The sequence below is a fragment of the Lissotriton helveticus genome, chromosome 5_1 (assembly GCF_964261635.1).
Source record: "Lissotriton helveticus chromosome 5_1, aLisHel1.1, whole genome shotgun sequence".
In the NCBI taxonomy this organism is placed as follows: Eukaryota; Metazoa; Chordata; class Amphibia; order Caudata; family Salamandridae; genus Lissotriton; species Lissotriton helveticus.
The window spans coordinates 261,668,045-261,686,826 of NC_136065.1; the positions used below are offsets into that span (position 1 = coordinate 261,668,045).

At 49.4% G+C, this 18,782-nt stretch overlaps 1 protein-coding gene across 4 annotated transcripts in view; it reads right to left on the reverse strand.

The window, feature by feature from the left end:
* The window catches only part of GRIN1 (glutamate ionotropic receptor NMDA type subunit 1), a 778,837-nt gene that overhangs the window by 348,135 nt on the left and 411,920 nt on the right, over positions 1-18,782 (reverse strand). For all 4 annotated transcript variants that reach the window (XM_078642154.1, XM_078642156.1, XM_078642155.1 and 1 more), the window contains exon 12: positions 17,762-17,926. In XM_078642154.1, coding sequence (XP_078498280.1) covers positions 17,762-17,926 — 165 coding nt within the window. The remainder of the gene's footprint in view (positions 1-17,761; positions 17,927-18,782) is intronic.

An 18,782-nucleotide genomic window follows, 5' to 3' on the forward strand; every position in this document is an offset into this window, starting at 1 on the left:
AAAGCGCTGATTGCCTCACTCTGTGTCAAGGAGGAGTGCCATGGGCATTAAGATGGGTGTTCCAATGGATTTTGGCACTGCCCCAGATTTGCAAAGTCAAGTAAACTTGGGGCAGCGCCAAAACCTTTGCTCTTTCTTTTACTCTCCACCTTTCTGCCTCTTTCACTCTCTCTTCCAACTCTCTCCCTCCTCTCCAATTACTTACACAGAGCAGGTACACCACAGGCATCAACAGTGCAAGCTTACCTCACACACAGAGCAGGTACAGCACAGGCAGCAACAGTGCAAGCTTCCATCACACACGGAGCAGGTACAGCACAGGCAACAGCAATGTAAGATTCCCTCAAACACGGAGCAGGTACAGCACAGCCAACAGCAGTGCAAGCTTCCCTTACACATGGAACAGGTACAGCACCGACAGCATCAGTGCAAGCTTCCCTCACACACAGACCAGGTACAGCACAGGCAGCAGCAGTGCAAGCTTCCCTCACACATAGATCAGGTACAGCACAGGTGGCAGCAGTGCAAGCTTCCCTCACACATACATCAGGTACAGCACAGGCGGCAGCAGTGCAAGCTTCCCTTACACATGGAACAGGTACAGCACCGACAGCAGCAGTGCAAGCTTCCCTCACACATAGATCAGGTACAGCACAGGCGGCAGCAGTGCAAGCTTCCCTCACACATAGATCAGGTACAGCACAGGCGGCAGCAGTGCAAGCTTCCCTCACACATACATCAGGTACAGCACAGGCGGCAGCAGTGCAAGCTTCCCTTACACATGGAACAGGTACAGCACCGACAGCAGCAGTGCAAGCTTCCCTCACACATAGATCAGGTACAGCACAGGCTGCAGCAGTGCAAGCTTCCCTCAAACATAGATCAGGTACAGCACAGGCGGCAGCAGTGCAAGCTTCCCTCACACATACATCAGGTACAGCACAGGCGGCAGCAGTGCAATCTTCACTTACACATGGAACAGGTACAGCACCGACAGCAGCAGTGCAAGCTTCCCTCAGACATAGATCAGGTACAGCACAGGCAGCAGCAGTGCAAGCTTCCCTCACACATAGATCAGGTACAGCATAGTCGGCAGCAGTGCAATCTTCCCTCACACATAGATCAGGTACAGCACAGGCGGCAGCTGTGTAAGCTTCCCTTACACATAGATCAGGTACAGCACAGGCGGCAGCAGTGCTTGCTTCCCTCACACACGGAGCAGGTACAGCACAGGCAACAGCAGTGCAAGCTTCCCTTACACATGGAACAGGTACAGCACCGACAGCAGCAGTGCAAGCTTCCCTCACACACCGTCACACACCCTCACCTTCACACACCCTCACTCACCCTCACACACACACACATACAACAACAAAAGGAATAATTGAAATAAACTATCCTAATCCACACTCTAACTCCAAGATAGAAATCCTGAGTCCTAATTCACCCTAATAAACTAACAGCCTAATTCACCCTACAAATACATACTCAAGATACGCAACAGAAAGACATCCTAGAAAATAACAACCAAAGTAAAAATACGCGCAATGATGTTTATCAAGCTTCAGGTCACCAAACCAACAATTATTAGGACAAAATAACACCAACAAAAGACCGAAGAATTATCAGTCAGGATGCGAGGACTAGGATGTACTAACACAAAAGTAAAACAGCCTATTTTTAACTTGGGTAATAAACAAGCACTATTCATCCCGTAAATCGGACGGATTAAACACAATTGTCATGAGTTACACAAAAAGCCGTAGGCATATAACAATAGCACTTCATCACACGGAATTACATCAAGTATTAAAAACATATTACGCAACTTGGATTCAGCGCAAAAAAAAATCAATAAACATTACATATGTCTCTTAGCTTCACAAAAGAAATCGTTATACAATTAATACATTTTAAGTGTACAATATTCATGGCGAAAAGAGTACTTAGAAACTCAATGAACAGCTCTTGTACGTCAAATTACAAACAACTGCTAATAATACATTACATAACACTTTAAGAAAATGAATACATTACATATCGATTAATAAAAACAAGACTTTAATTACACCACATAATAATCATTTCGAAATATTACAAACAAAAAAATACAATGTCAACAGTATTAAAAATACACTCCTATTCATTCGTTAACTTAAATATACTATATGTAGTAAATAAAACACCTAATTGCATATAAATTACATAAATAACTAAAATAATTACAATCGCTAACAAAAAATGTCACTATTTATATAAATACACTCGTAATTATTAACTATTTTATGCATACTATCAATACTACTTTACATTATATTAAAAATACACGTCGAGGGAATCTCTTACCTATCCTACGACGCACCAACAGCACACGTACAGGAACACGCCTTCCGCATCCGGCTATTCTCCATGTTCTGGAGAATTACACCTATTACGTATGCTAATCGGAACGCGACGTCAAAAACGTCGCGCTCCGATTGGCTAAAATAAACGTCCATCAAAAAAAAAACGTAACGGGAGGGAAAAGAAAAAAAAACTAGAACGCTAACCTGGTAAATGTAGGTAGCGTTCAGGTGGCGATTTCCGTCAGACATTTTATTAACAAAAATTTTTTACAACATCAACCCCTCACCCTCTATAACTCTCTATCACCCTCAACACATCACCATCACTCACCCTCACTCACCCTCAATCACCCTCACTCACCCTCACCCTCACTTACCCACGCTCACCCTCACCCTCACTCACCCTCACTCACCCTCAATCACCCTCACCCTCACTCACCCTCAATCACCCTCACTCACCCTCACTCACCCTCACTCACCCTCATTCACACTCACTCACCCTCACTCACCCTCAAGCCCTCACCCTCACTCACCCTCACTCACTCTCACTCACCCTCACTCACCCTCAACACCTCACCCTCACTCACACTCAACCACTCACCCTCACTCAGCCTCAAACCCTTACCCTCAATCACCCTCACCCTCACTCAGCCTCAACCCCCCACTCACCCTCAAATCCTCATCCTCAATCACTCTCAACCCTTCACCCTCACTCACCCTCAACCCCTCACCCTCACTCACCCTCACTCACCCTCACTCACCCTCACTCACCCTCAGTCACCCTCACTCACCCTCACCCACACTCACCCTCACTCACCCTCACCCACACTCACCCTCACTCACCCTCACTCACCCTCAACGCCTCCCCCTCACTCACTCTCAACCCCTCACCCTCACTCACCCTCAACACTTCACCCTCACCCTCACTCACCCTCAACCGTTCACCCTCAACCCCTCACTCACCCTCACTCTCACTCACCCTCACTTACCCTCAACGCCTCACCCTCACTCACTCTCAACCCCTCACCCTCACTCACCCTCAACACTTCACCCTCACCCTCACTCACCCTCAACCGTTCACCCTCAACCCCTCACTCAAGCTCACTCTCACTCACCCTCACTTACCCTCACCCCCTCTGCCTCACCATCACTCACCCTCACTTACCCTCAACCGCTCAGCCTCACCCTCACCCTCACTCACCCTCAACCCCTCACCCTCACTCACCCTCACCCTCACTCAGCCTCAACCCCCCACTCACCCTCAAATACTCATCCTCAATCACCCTCAACCCCTCACCCTCACTCACCCTCACTCACCCTCACTCACCCTCACTCACCCTCACTCACCCTCACCCACCCTCACTCACCCTCACTCACCCTCACTCACCCTCACCCACACTCACCCTCACTCACCCTCAACGCCTCCCCCTCACTCACTCTCAACCCCTCACCCTCACTCACCCTCAACACTTCACCCTCACCCTCACTCACCCTCAACCCCTCACCCTCACTCACCCTCACTCACCCTCACTCACCCTCACTCACCCTCACTCACCCTCACCCACCCTCACTCACCCTCACTCACCCTCACTCACCCTCACCCACACTCACCCTCACTCACCCTCAACGCCTCCCCCTCACTCACTCTCAACCCCTCACCCTCACTCACCCTCAACACTTCACCCTCACCCTCACTCACCCTCAACCGTTCACCCTCAACCCCTCACTCACCCTCACTCTCACTCACCCTCACTTACCCTCAACGCATCACCCTCACTCACTCTCAACCCCTCACCCTCACTCACCCTCAACACTTCACCCTCACCCTCACTCACCCTCAACCGTTCACCCTCAACCCCTCACTCACCCTCACTCTCACTCACCCTCACTTACCCTCACCCCCTCTGCCTCACCATCACTCACCCTCACTTACCCTCAACCGCTCAGCCTCACCCTCACCCTCACTCACCCTCAACCCCTCACCCTCACTCACCCTCACCCTCACTCAGCCTCAACCCCCCACTCACCCTCAAATCCTCATCCTCAATCACTCTCAACCCTTCACCCTCACTCACCCTCAACCCCTCACCCTCACTCACCCTCACTCACCCTCACTCACCCTCATCCACCCTCACTCACCCTCACCCACACTCACCCTCACCCTCACTCACCCTCAACGCCTCACCCTCACTCACTCTCAACCCCTCACCCTCACTCACCCTCAACACTTCACCCTCACCCTCAATCACCCTCAACCGTTCACCCTCAACCCCTCACTCACCCTCACCCTCACTTACCCTCAACGCCTCACCCTCACTCACTCTCAACCCCTCACCCTCACTCACCCTCAACACTTCACCCTCACCCTCACTCACCCTCAACCGTTCACCCTCAACCCCTCACTCACCCTCACTCTCACTCACCCTCACTTACCCTCACCCCCTCTGTCTCACCATCACTCACCCTCACTTACCCTCAACCTCTCAGCCTCACCCTCACCCTCACTCACCCTCAACCCCTCACCCTCACTCACCCTCACTCACACTCACACTCAACCCCTCACACTCACTAACCCTCACCCTCAACTCCTCACCCTCACTCACCATCAACACCTCACCCTCACCCTCACTCACCCTCACCCTCCCTCAACACCTCACACTCAATCACTCTCACCCTCACTCACACTCAACTCCTCACCCTTACCCTCACTCACCCTCTCACCCTCAACCCCTCACCCACCCTCAACACCTCTCCCTCACTCACCCTCCCTCACACTCACTCACCCTCACTCACCCCCACTCAACACCTCACCCTCACTCACCCTAAACCCCTCACCCTCACCCCCTTACCCTCAATCACCCTCACCCCCTTACCCTCAAACACCCTCACCCTCACCAATAACTACAACTTTTCTAATGCTATACTTATTGCATTCCAACCCCACTCATCCACGCAACGCCACTCACACACGCAACGCCACTCACACACGCAACGCCACTCACACACGCTACGCCACTCACACACGCTACGCCACTCACAAACGCTACGCCACTCACACACGCAACGCCACTCACACACGCAACGCCACTCACACACGCCACTCATCCACGCAACGCCACTCATCCACGCAACGCCACTCATCCATGCAACGCCACTCATCCACGCAATGCCACTCATCCACGCAACGCCACTCTTCCATTTGCAAAAAGAAAAAAGTCTAACTATTCTATTGCGAGACCTATTGCATTTCCAATGCTTGTTTCTCTTTCCATGTGTGCTACATTATGCAGCACACAAAGAATGAGGACAACGCCTCCATGGATTGTTTTTGTGCAGGAAGGTGTCCCTCCCTGCACAAAAACAATCCTGCCCACAATGCAGAACAAGGGTGCCTGTGTTGGAGCTTGGCACCAAATAATGCAACTGCCTGGCTAAAACAAAGGACAGGAATGCACCATATCTCGTAGATGCAGTGCAGTCCTGCCCTTTCAATTTGGTATAGGGCAGCACAGCAAAAAGACTTGCGGCAGTGCCCTACACCAAATCTTTGCAAATGAGGCCCATCATGCATGAAAGCGTGAGAGAACCCCTCATTGGAATTTGAACCAAGATTTACGCTCAACCACTTTTAAAGGTCACCAGCACTACTGCCATCTATACCATTATACATGTTCAAATTTGCCCCATCACCCGGTAATCCCAAATGCATGATCAGATTGAATCAGTACCCTTTAATCCTAACTCTTTAGATTTGCCCCGTTACTCAAAAACTATTGGTGCATGTTCAGATTTGCTCAATTCCTCAATTTGTTTTACAGCATGTTCATATATACACATTCACTCAATAGTTTTTAATGCATGTATAGATTTGCACTTCGAAATCTTATGTGTAGCTCAACTACATAACACTTTATATGTGTGTGTGTAATAGATATAGAAATGAGTGTGTATATATATCTATATATATGTAATATATATATATACATATTCACACAAAAAACATAGGCTTCAGGCACGTTATAGTTAGAAATTAGCATTTAAAAAAACCTTAGAAATTCACTGAAAAAACATAGGTTTTAGGGAAAGTTATAGTAAGGTGGACATTTCACTCGTACAAAACCAAAGAAATTCCCCCGTTATAGTTAGTTCAGCTAACTATAACTCGTTCCCCCGCAATGCACTGCTGATGACTTCACATATTACATTACTCATGGCATGGTGAGTGACATCACTGATGACATCACTGATGACATCTCAATTGACATCACTGATGACATCATCTAGTGATTGTGTGTTTCTGTAAAGTTTAAATATTTTTAATATATATAGGGAAAGGCGTATTGAAGAATGAGTGTATAAGTGTCTGAATGGATGATTTAGTAGGTGCGTGACCGACTCTATAAGTGAGTGATTAAACGTATCTTACTGAATGCATGGGTTAGTGACTAAACTGTGTGAATGTCTGTATCCGTCTGTCTGTTGGTGTGTAAGCGGCTACATGGATTTGTGAATAGCTACATGAGTGTCTATATGGGTTATGGATTGGTTGTCTGAGTATTTGTATGGGTGACTGAGTGTTTATGTGGGTGGGGTGTGTGTGACTCTGTGGTTAGATGTGTGAGTGGGTGATTCACTGGGTGCACAGTTTCAAGAGTGCACATGTGATGGACTGTATGGGTGGGTGAGTGTGTGTATGGGTGTGTTAGTGAGTGAATGTATATCTCAGTGGTACATGTGTGAGTAACTACATATGTGAAAGGCAGTATATATGTGGGTTGAAGTATATAAATGGCTATAAGTGAGAGTGTGTGATTGTGAGAGTGGCTGTATGGATGAGTGTGTGCTTGTATCAGTGATTGTATAAAAGCGTAAGAATGTGCTAGTATTTGTATGATTGATTGAGCTGGTGTGTGTATAACTGTATATGTGAGTAAATGGCAGTGTGATTAATTATTTGCATGACTGACTAAGTGTGTGAGTACCTCTCTGGATGAGTGGTGGTGTGTGAGTGTCTATATAGGTGTATGAGTGCATATGATAGTTCTGTACTGAGTGACCATAAGTATGAGTGACTGTACGGGCGAGTGAGCGGATGTGTGTGTAAACCTAAGAATTAGTGAGTGTGTATGTAGTTATTGCTGTTTGAGTGTCTATGGTTTTGAGAATGGCAGTCTGTAATTTAGAGTGGCTGTATCAAAGGTTATATTAGGGTGTGAGAAGATGCATCAAATTATCACATAGTTGATGATATCATCAGTGATGTCATCAGTGATGTCATTTGAGATGTCATCAGTGATGTCACTGACCATGTCATGAGTGATGTAATAGGTGACATCATCAGCAGTGCATTGCGGGAGCGCTAGTTATAGTTAGCTGAACTAACTATAATGGGGGAATTTCTCTGTTTTTGTACGAGTGAAATGTCCACTAACTACAACTTTCCCTAAAACCTATGTTTTTTTCAGGGAATTTCTAAGGTTTTTTAAATGCTAATCTTTAATTATAACGTGCCTGAAACCTATATTTTTTTCAGTGAATTTCAAAGATTTTTTAAATGCTAATTTCTTACTATAACGTCCCTGAAACCTATGACCCAGAGGTAGGACATGTGAAGAAAGAAGAAAAACGCACAGAAAGAAGCAAAAGAAATGCAGAAAGAAGCAACAGAAGTCCACAGAGACGAAGAAAAGTGCAGGAAGAATCAAGACATGTGCAGAAAGAACCAACAGAGAAGCAGAAAGAGGCCTTGATGCAAAACCATCCTGTGCCCACAACTTTTTCAGATGGGTACTGGTGGTAACTGACTCTGACTAACCAGGCCTAGAGCCAGTGCTAAGACACTTAGAATACCGTGAAAACACCTACATACCTTAGGGAACACTATGCGTTGGGGTACCCCTGTGATTAGCCTGACCTTCTCTGTAAGGCCCTAGTACGTAATAGGGCAGGGGGATTAAACCTACCTCTTAAAACTCTCTACGGGGCGCGTTTCCACAGTGGTGAAGCGAGGGGGAGATGAGTGAATGTGTGCAAACACGCCCTGAGGCCGTTTAAGTTGGGAGATTAAGTCCCCTTGAATCCTGACGGTCCCTGGGGTCCAACTAGCCAACTAGGTACCTCCAGTAAGCTCCACAGAGCTACATTGCAGAGAGGTGTAAAAAGGGGCGTGGCCTGGACCACCTCTCTGCAACGCAGACTGGCGCATACTGGAGGTACCTGGTGGACTAGTTGGCCCCCCGGGACCCCCAGTATTCAAGGGGAATTAGTTCCCCATCTTACAACGCGCTAGGGGGAGCGTTTGCAGAGTGCTGCAGGGAGGGGGCGGGGCCTCTGGCGCAATGCCGCCTTTTTTTTACTTTTGATTTTTAGAGGGGGGCTGTGTTGCCCCCCTTAATTTCCCTTTTTTCTGGCTCTGTGGACCCCAATCCCCCAGGGCCTGACCCCTATTTTTCCTTTTTTTAAAGAAAAAATGGGAAGATGGGCCGATTTGTGCCCCGGGGACTCCATCCCCCAGGGCATGGCTATATATATATATATATATATATATATATATATATATATATATATATGAAAGCTCACTCCCTCCCGGTCCCGGGAGAAAAATAAAGACAGCACACACGGGAATTCTTACGATGGCAACTTTACTCGTGCGAGTAAAGTTGCCATCGTAAGAATTCCCGTGTGTGCTGTCTTTATTTTTCTCCCGGGACCGGGAGGGAGTGAGCTTTCATATTGAAGCGCGAAGCTCTGACGCGCTTGGACGAGCACCGGCTGTAAGAGTGCACCGGACTTTGGAGCAGCGAGCTTGGATATATATATATATATATATATATATATATATATATATATATCTGCGCAAACTCCAAAAACAGCCACTACTGGTTCCCTTAAACATCGGAACCCTCCGGGCAATAAGGAGACGGACCACAAACTGGATACACAGCTGTTTAATGTGCAGGGGGTTGAAAATAGCGAGGGCAAGACGCGTTTCGGGCTGCCAAAGCCCTTGTTCACATGCATAGATTCAACGTCTTTTTTTCTTTTTTATAATGCAGTGCTAGCCCGCCATTTCTCTTTCAGGTCACATGATCATAGACATAAACAAAATAGTTTGTATAGATTTGATTTACGATGTACTGGCATAATCACAATTTAAAAACAATAAATTATTTTTAACATTGATTAATTACATCCTTATATTTTTATATATACATATGTATTTTACATCAATTAATTATAATTTTTCCTGGATGAATCCATCAAACCCTGGCTGTTATGTAAGATCACGCATGAATATCAAGTCATAATAACCATGTATAATGCCCATTCGATAATGATTTGGGATAAATCCCTGTACAGATTTTAACTAATGCCTGAACAAGCAGTAATAATTACCACATAAGGCTGGACATATGGGATAAATCCCCATGCAAATCTTAACCAAAGGCCTGTGCAAAATATAGCAATTGTGCAAAATTACGCAATTTATGTAAAGTATATAAAACAATGCCAGTTTCTCCTATTCGTAACCATTATCACGGTTTGTAAAGAATATCGCGACCTTTAAATGAAAGATAAACGGGACAAGTGGTAAAAGTGCACAATCTAATATACTATAACATTGAATCACAGTCTGCAAATCATATAGATTGTTAAAGTGCATAAATGCAAAAAATGAAGGAGAATTAAACCAAAAACAAAACAAAGGAGGGATGCAAAATACTGAGAGTGTATGATGATAAAAAGCCTGTGTATATGGTGCCTATATGTATATCAGGACAATGGGGATTTTACATATATCTCCATTTTCTTAGTCCTAATAAAAACCATATAAAAAAGCATATTAATACCAGTGTTAATATATCATCATATTAAAAAAGATATAGAAAAGGACACCACCTATATAAACGAGTGTTAAAAATCAGTTCTCACATCTATGGTACATCAATAAATACCTAAAACCCAGTGAAAAAATATATATATTTTTATATACATATGTACAAGGAAGAAGCAGCGCAATGTATGGAAAAGTGGCTGACAAGGAACTTGACCAGCCACTTTAATTTCATAAATGAACATAGTATTTTGTACAAGATGATACTTGAAAACCAGATGGCCTCCCTAGATCACAGGGAACCTGACGTATCTAGGGGGTACTGAGGCGCTAACAAAAAGCCCAATTTATTTATCACTAAGTGGTGTAGGAGGCAGATTCTAAGATCGAGTGATTATAAAAAGTGACGTAGATCCTCAGTATTATTAAGGCCATTCGGCCATTTGCTGTCGAATTCAAGGATCAAACTCGACTCTAATCGCCTCAACTTAAGCTCCCTGTTGCCACCTCTTCTAGATTTCGGGATAGAGGCTATCACATAATAAGAAAGACAATTAAGATGAACGAGCAAATGTCCCAAACGGGGGGAGCAGCTGCTTAGCTGGTGCTGGCGGCGCGGTATGGGACTGCCACGCATTAATGTTTTACAGCAAAAACTTCTGAAAGAAGACGCCGCACACCACTTCAAAGTTGTTCTTAGGTTTTAATTCTCCTGTAGGTTTCCCACCTACGCGTTTCGGACATACACTGTCCCTGGTCACTGTAACAAAAACTTGTCCTTTGTTTGTTTTAGATATTTATACAAAAGACTCCATTAGGCACTTTAGGATGCATTATGGGCTTTGTAGTTTGATACTTAGCTCATTCACAAGCTTATCCACAGATGGAGTTGTAGAATCTGGCAAGCGCAGTAATTGCAGGATATTATTTGGCGCCATGATTAATATCATTAGCGCAAAAAAGAATACTCATGAACCTAGGTGATCATTTATCTGATTCACCTTAATGCAACGATGTCGCAATTAATTTGTTCAAAGTCTTTTTTTCTAATTCATTTTATGGATCCATGGATCATATAAGGGGTCTGCTGGTTATATTACACACATTCAATACTAAAACAGCAACAAATTTAATATAAACATATGATATTGCAATTTCTATAAGTGTATCACTGCCTGTTTGTGGGTATGTGAGTGGCTTGTGAGTGACTGTGTGGGTTCATTAGTGGTTTTGTGGCTGTGTGAGTGGCTGTATGGGTGTGTGAGTGGTTGCGTAGGGGTGTAAGTGGGTGTGCGTGTGTGCGAGTGGATGTGTGAGTAGGTGTGTTGGTCTATGAGTGGGTGGTTTTGTAGGTCTGTGATTGGGTATGTGGGTGTGTGAGTGGGTGTGTGAGTGCTGTATGGGTCTGTGAGTGGGTGTGTGAGTGGTTTTGTGGGTCACTGAGTGGGTGTGTGAGTGGCTGTATGGGTGGATGAATGGTTGTGTGGGTGTGTAAGTGGGTATGTGAGAGTTCAAGTAGGTGTGTGGGTCTATGAGTGAGCACATGTATGTGTTTTTAATTGGGGTCAGAAAACAATTAATGAATGCAGCTAGGCCGCATTCATTAATTATAGCCCAGGGAGCCAAGAGCTGGGGTTGTGTTCAAAAAGGGGAGTGGGGCCAATTGTCCCCCTTCCCTGAACCATTAAAGGCCCCAGGAACCCCACCCCCGGGTGAAAATAATGAAAAAAGGGGAGGTGGGCCTCATGGATCCCCTCCCTGATCCATTAATGGCCTGGGGAGCCCACCCTAGGAGCTGAAATTTGCATAATAGAGGAGGGGGCTACAGAGCCCCCTCCCTGAGCTTCCAGAAGCCCCAAGGACCCCATCCTTTGGGGCAAAAAGGGGAGGGCACCCCTGGGCTAAAAGGCACTTGGAACGCCATCGCTCATGGCTGCTATTTACAATTTAAATGGGGGGGGGCACGCTTCCTAATGTTCTGTGGCCCTGGGGATCCCATCCCCAGAATATAGCAATTTCCCTGCCTGCACTGACGTGGGCAGGGAAACCTATGTTTGCTCCCACTTGACCCGAGCATTTTTCAGTCTCTCACGAAGCATATGAAAACACTAAGGGGCCAATTAGGATGTCGGGCGGATTGCCTCCGCCAGGGCGGCGGTGGCCACCGCCACCCTGGCGGAGGCAATCCGCCTGACATCCATGCCTGCATTCCCCCCGCCAGATTAGGATGGCGGTGGGGACAGTGGCGGACGGAAAGACCGTATAATAGAATAATATGGTGGCGGTGTTCTATGGACACCGCCAGCCATATTACGATGCCCACATCAAGGGGCCTTTCCGGGGCGGCAATGCCGCCACGGAAAGGCAGGCGGTGTTTGCTGCGGGGGCCCCTTGTGGGGCCCCCAGGTGACGCCAGCTCAGGGGGAGGACGGGGGGGTGACTGTTAATAGATTTTTTCTCCCCCTGCGCCAATCACCTCGCCTTGCCCCTGTGACCCCCGCCCCGCTCCCCGCTTCCCGCCGCCGTGCTCATGGCCACGCCCCCTTTGCCTTCTGTGCCCTCCCCGCTCCCGCCTCCCAGCTGCTCCGCCCTCCCTCCCACTTCGCCATATATGTCGACCGCCCGTACGCCCAGCGTGCACGCGCAGGGGGCGCGCCGATTGTGCGCCCAAGGCGCGCCAAAGGTAAGCCCGTTTGCGCCCGTTCGCGCCTGGCCCGCGCCCAGCGCCCGGACCCCTGTCTCCCGCAGTCACCAGCCCTCCCGCCGGACCTACTCCGCCACCGAACTCAACGCACTCAACGCCGGCCGACTCCCGGGTTGCTACCGAGCCACCCCGAGACGCACCCACGGACCCTTCTGCTGCAACTCCTGCAAGTTCACCTGCATCCGGACCTGCACCGCTCCAGCAGTGCCCAAGAGCTCGATGAGCAACAGCAGCAGCCACCTGAAGTGCATCCTGCTCAACACCCGCTCCGTCCACAGACACGCCGTCGAGCTCTGGAACCTCCTCGACACCACAGCCCCAGACGTCGCCTTCTTCACGGAAACCTGGATGAACGCCTCCTCAGCGCCCGACATCGCCATCGCCATCCCGGACGGCTTCAAGATCATCCGGAGGGACCGCGTCAACCAGACAGGAGGAGGCATCACCATCATCCACAGGAACTCCATCCGCATCACGACCAACACCGACGACACCCTCGCACCCACCGAGCACCTGCACTTCCAGATCCACATCAACCCCAAGACCACCCTCAGAGGCACCCTCGTCTACAGACCCCCGGGACCACGCACACAATTCAGCGAGGACATCGCCGACTTCGTCAGCCCGCATGCCCTCCCTTCTGCTGACTACATCCTCCTCGGGGACCTCAACTTCCACCTGGAGAACAACAACAACCGCAACACCACCACCCTGCTGGACAACCTCGCTAACCTCGGACTCAAGCAACTGGTGACCACCCCCACCCACTACGCCGGACACACACTCGACCCCGTCTTCTCATCCAGCAAGGACATCGCCTTCAGCCACGCCACCGGACTCCACTGGACGGACCACAGCTGCGTCCACTTCAGCTTCAAAAGGACCACGATCCACCACCAACAGCAACAGGTTGCACGCAGAAGCTGGAACAAGATCACAGCCAACCAGCTCGCGACTTCCCTGAGCAAGAACCCACCCACCAGTGCAACGAACCCCAGCCAAGCGGCCACCAACCTCACGAAGTGGATCAGCGACTGCGCAGACGACCTCGCCCCTCTGAGGACCCCGCCTAGCAGACCCGGCAGCAAGAAAGCCCCATGGTTCACCGACGAACTCAAGAGCTCCAAGAAGGACTGCAGAGCCCTTGAGAAAGCCTGGCGCAGAGACCCAACACCGGACAACATGACTGCCCTCAAGCTCGCCACCCGAAAACACCACCAACTGATCCACACCACCAAGAAAACTGCATTCAAGGAACGACTGGACAACAACGCACACAACAGCAAGGAACTCTTCAACATCGTTAAAGAGCTCTCCAACCCCAACGCCAGAAACAACGACATCACCCCTTCGCAAGACCTCTGCAACTCCCTCGCCTCCTACTTCCACAACAAGATCGCGGACATACACAATAGCTTCAGCACTCAACCGACGTACGCCACGACCAAACCACCGCCCCCCACCACCACCCTCCGCGCCTGGACCCCGATCAGCACCGAAGACACCATCCGCACGATGAACTCCATCCACTCCGGATCTCCGACCGACCCTTGCCCTCACCACGTCTTCAACAAGGCCGACGCTGTCATCGCACCCCACCTGCGGGACATCATCAACACCTCCTTCAACACCGCTACCTTCCCGGAGAGCTGGAAGCACGCCGAACTCAGCGCCCTACTAAAGAAGCCATCAGCCGACCCCACCGACCTCAAGAACTACCGACCCATCTCACTGCTCCCGTTTCCCGCAAAAGTCATCGAGAAGACCGTCAACAAGCAGCTGGCCGCCTTCCTCGAGACGGACGGATCCCTCGACCTCTCGCAGTCTGGCTTCCGGGCCAACCACAGCACCGAGACCGCCCTGATCGCAGCAACCGATGACATCCGAGCCCTGCTCGACAACGGAGAAACAGCGGCCCTCATCCTCCTAGACCTCTCGCGGCCTTCGACACTGTCTGCCACCGTACCCTAGTACAGCGCCTCAGCAACGTCGGAATCCAGGAGAAGGCACTGGAGTGGATCACCTCCTTCCTCGCCGGAAGGACACAGAGAGTCCGCCTCCCCCCGTTCAGATCAGAAGCCACCGAATTCATCTGCGGCGTTCCTCAAGGCTCCTCGCTCAGCCCAACCCTCTTCAACGTCTACATGAGTCCCCTCGCAGCCATCGCACGCCAGCACAACCTCAACATCATCTCCTACGCCGACGACACCCAGATGATCCTCTCCCTCACCAACGACCCCGCCACCGCCAGAGCCAACCTACACGAAGGGATGAAAGAGGTAGCCAAATGGATGAAGAACAGCCGCCTGAAACTGAACTCGGACAAGACGGAAGTCCTAATCCTGGGTTCCTCACCCTCCGCCTGGGACGACTCCTGGTGGCCCCCCGCCCTAGGCAGCGCACCCAAACCAACGGACCACGCACGCAACCTGGGCTTCATCCTGGACTCCTCCCTCTCCATGACCAGACAAGTCAACGCCGTCTCCTCGTCGTGCTTCAACATCCTACGCATGCTACGCAAGATCTTCCGGTGGATCCCCACCGAGACCAGGAAGACGGTCACCCAGGCCCTCGTCACCAGCCGACTGGACTACAGCAACGCCCTCTACGCCGGAACCACCGCCAAACTCCAGAAGAGACTCCAGCGGATCCAGAACACCTCAGCACGACTCGTCCTGGACATCCCCCGTCGCAACCACATCTCCGGATACCTGAGAGACCTGCACTGGCTCCCGGTCAACAAGAGAATCACCTTCCGTCTCCTCACCCACGCACACAAAGCCCTGCACAACCAAGGCCCAGGATACCTCAACAGCCGCCTCAACTTCTACGCTCCCAAACGCCAGCTTCGATCGACCGGCCACGCCCTCGCCGCCGTCCCCCGCATCCGAAGAGCCACCACAGGGGGAAGGTCCTTCTCCTACCTCGCCGCCAAGACTTGGAACTCCCTCCCGACCCACCTCCGCCTGCCACAGGACCACCTCGCCTTCAGGAAGCAGCTCAAGACCTGGCTGTTCGAGCAGTAGCGGACCCCCCCTCCCCTAGCGCCTTGAGACCCTCTGGGTGAGTAGTGCGCTATACAAATGCTTTGATTGATTGGTTGATTGATATGGCACCCCCCCACAATTGCATATGCAAAGCAACAGGCACCGCGCGGTGCCTTCCGCTTTGCATATGCAGATGCGTTCTTTTATGTTTTGCATTGTGGCGGGCGGTGCAGAGAGCACCGGCCGCCACAATGCAAAACATGTAGGATGTGCCCGCCTCTGTGGCGGGCACATCCTAATTCCCCCTACGGGACCCCCGCCCTTATGGCGGGCGGTCCCGTTCTCCGTTAGGGTGGCGGGCGGACTCCTAACGTGCCCCTAAGTCTGCTCCAAGCTGGTGAGAGCTTTAAAAATGCTCCTGTCAGATGGGAGTAGAGTTTTGAGCTGTCTCCCTGCCCGCATTGCCCGGAAGAAGCAGCATTAGTAGCTGCTCCCTATGGGGGGGGGGGGGAGCAATGCTGGCTTCCAATGCAAGTGGGGAGCCCGCAGGGCCGCTAGGGCCCTAGAGCCCCCAACATGTGTATGGTGGGTGCCCTGGGTGGGCACGGACCTTTAATAGTGCGGTTCCCTAGGGGGTGTGGTGCCCAGGGCTTAATAATGCTCGGCTGGGGGGCCACACAGCACCCCTATCATAAACAAAGCCCTGGATGAAGGGGTACCCAGGGCCTAATAAGGCTTGGGGAGGGGGCTATGCCACCCCCTCCCCTTTATGGAAAAAAGAAAGGGCCTGCGGGGTCCATAAATTGTTATTTGGTCACATCTAGTCAGACATAAATACATATAAATTCCTCGGCAGTGGCAATATGAGTGACGAAAAAGATGGCAAATCCCATCTAGTTGGGCACATGTCTTGGTGTATGGCTAGGTGTTGTGGCCAAAAACTGCTGGGCACTTTGTGCTCAACCCTTGCTATGCACAGCCTGGGGCAGTGCACAACTGGGTCTGGGTATGGGGTTGGTCGGATGGTCTGGCTGTAGGCCGAAGGCCATGCACAGCAGCGGTTGCGTGCTCACAACGGGAACAAAGATAGTCCTCTTTTTTTGTCTCATCTCAGACATGGCAGCTTGGCCTGCACAAGGCTCTTGTCACAAAACTGCAAAGGCTTCAAAATATGGTGGAAACGGGTTCAAAAAATTCGAACATGTCCGAACTGCATGTTGCGTCTTGCACTGGCTTTCGGGTGCATTCTGTTCAAGCAATGTGAATTTCATCGAAATTACCCTCTTTTTCTTTACAATTGATTTCCCTGCTGGCTAAGAATATGTGATCCATCATGACAGGAGTTAAAGTTCCACAGGTTCGGAGGGTCCTGTGTGGTATAGGATCCAAATACGGCTGATCTCCAACCCCGCTTGTTTTAAGAAGGCCCTTAAAACATACCTTTATCTTAAGTATTTTTTTTCTTGTTAGCCTTTTCCTTCTAGTAAGTCTTACTTTTTTCTTTTTCTCTGCTTCCCTGATATGTCCAAGATACTCTTACGCTGCATTTGTATAGGTAAATAAATATTGTATCTTAAAGTTAAACTTTAACAAAGACTCCGGAATTTCAGGAAAAAGCAACAGAGGGTCCAATTCACAAAGGGCCTCCACACTCGTGGCAGAGGCTCAGCAGTTGTGGCGGGGGACCAGCACTTGTGACTGGGACCCTGCACTCTTGGTAGGACATTCTCACCATACTTTATCATTGCTGAGGTCCCGCCATGAGTGCAGGGTCCATGCTATGAGTTGGACCCCTGCCACAACTACGAGGCCTCTGGCACGTGTGCGGAGGCCTTTTGTGAATCGGGCCCAGAGTACATAGCTTGTGGTATTCAGCCTTATAAATGCTCACCTTTTTCACCAGAATGGTCAGTCCTTGGTACTTGAAGGGTTTCGAGAACTCTATGTACTGGGCTCGCTCGTTGTTGATGGTGAGGGGAGCCACTATCATGTCCGCCTGGCCGCTCAGCAGCTCGCCCATCATCCCGTTCCATTCTTTCTTATTGCTGTTATTGACCTGCAGTGACAAAAAACAGCTGTCAGTCAGCATTGCCCTGCTAGGTAGCCAGTTAAACCATGTTGCAGTATCATACTTGTGCTGTATTGTTATGCACTATCTGGTCCAAACAATAAACACATACAAAGACTGCTGTGGCTTCAATTGACCTCAAGTGATAAGTATGCACCAGCAAGTCATATTTTTCAGCAGCTATAATCATTTTAACAGTACACTACCGGATTAGGAGGGGTGTGAAATTCGCTAACTTCTAGGTTTCGCCTGCACAGTGCTTGCATTGTGTTTTGCGAAATCTCTTGTAAAGAAAAAAAATAGTCTGAAAATGGGCTTACAGCCCGAGCATTACTTACTGGTAGTTACCAGTGGTTGGCTCCCACGTCACTCTTGTTTCCTTGCTTCCTAATGGTTAGCGACTCCTCCTCGCCCCAGGCTTCCTCCTAGGCTTCAAGTCTTCATACCTGCCATGAAGCATGAACTAAATGCAGATTCCTGTCTGCAGCTAGTGTCCTTTTTGAAATGCACTTTTCAAGAGTGCATGTCTCCGTAGTTTCTCTCCTTCACCCATGTCATTTTTTGTGTTTCCCCCACCACCTCTGTCCTCCTCTCCCTCATTGTTGTTTCTTACCCACCGCCTTCCTCCCCCTCACCTTTGTTTGTCACCCACTGCACCTCCTGTCCTTCTCCCACTCATTGTTGGATTATAGTGCTTTATTATTTTACTCCAAGCCAAGTTGTAAAGCAGCTTGCTTGGCTGTGGAGCATTGACAAAGCCAATAGACTTAGCATAGGCTTTGCCAATGTTTGTGACATGTTTCTCCATTAAAACATTAAGACTTTATTATGCATGGCCTGGCAT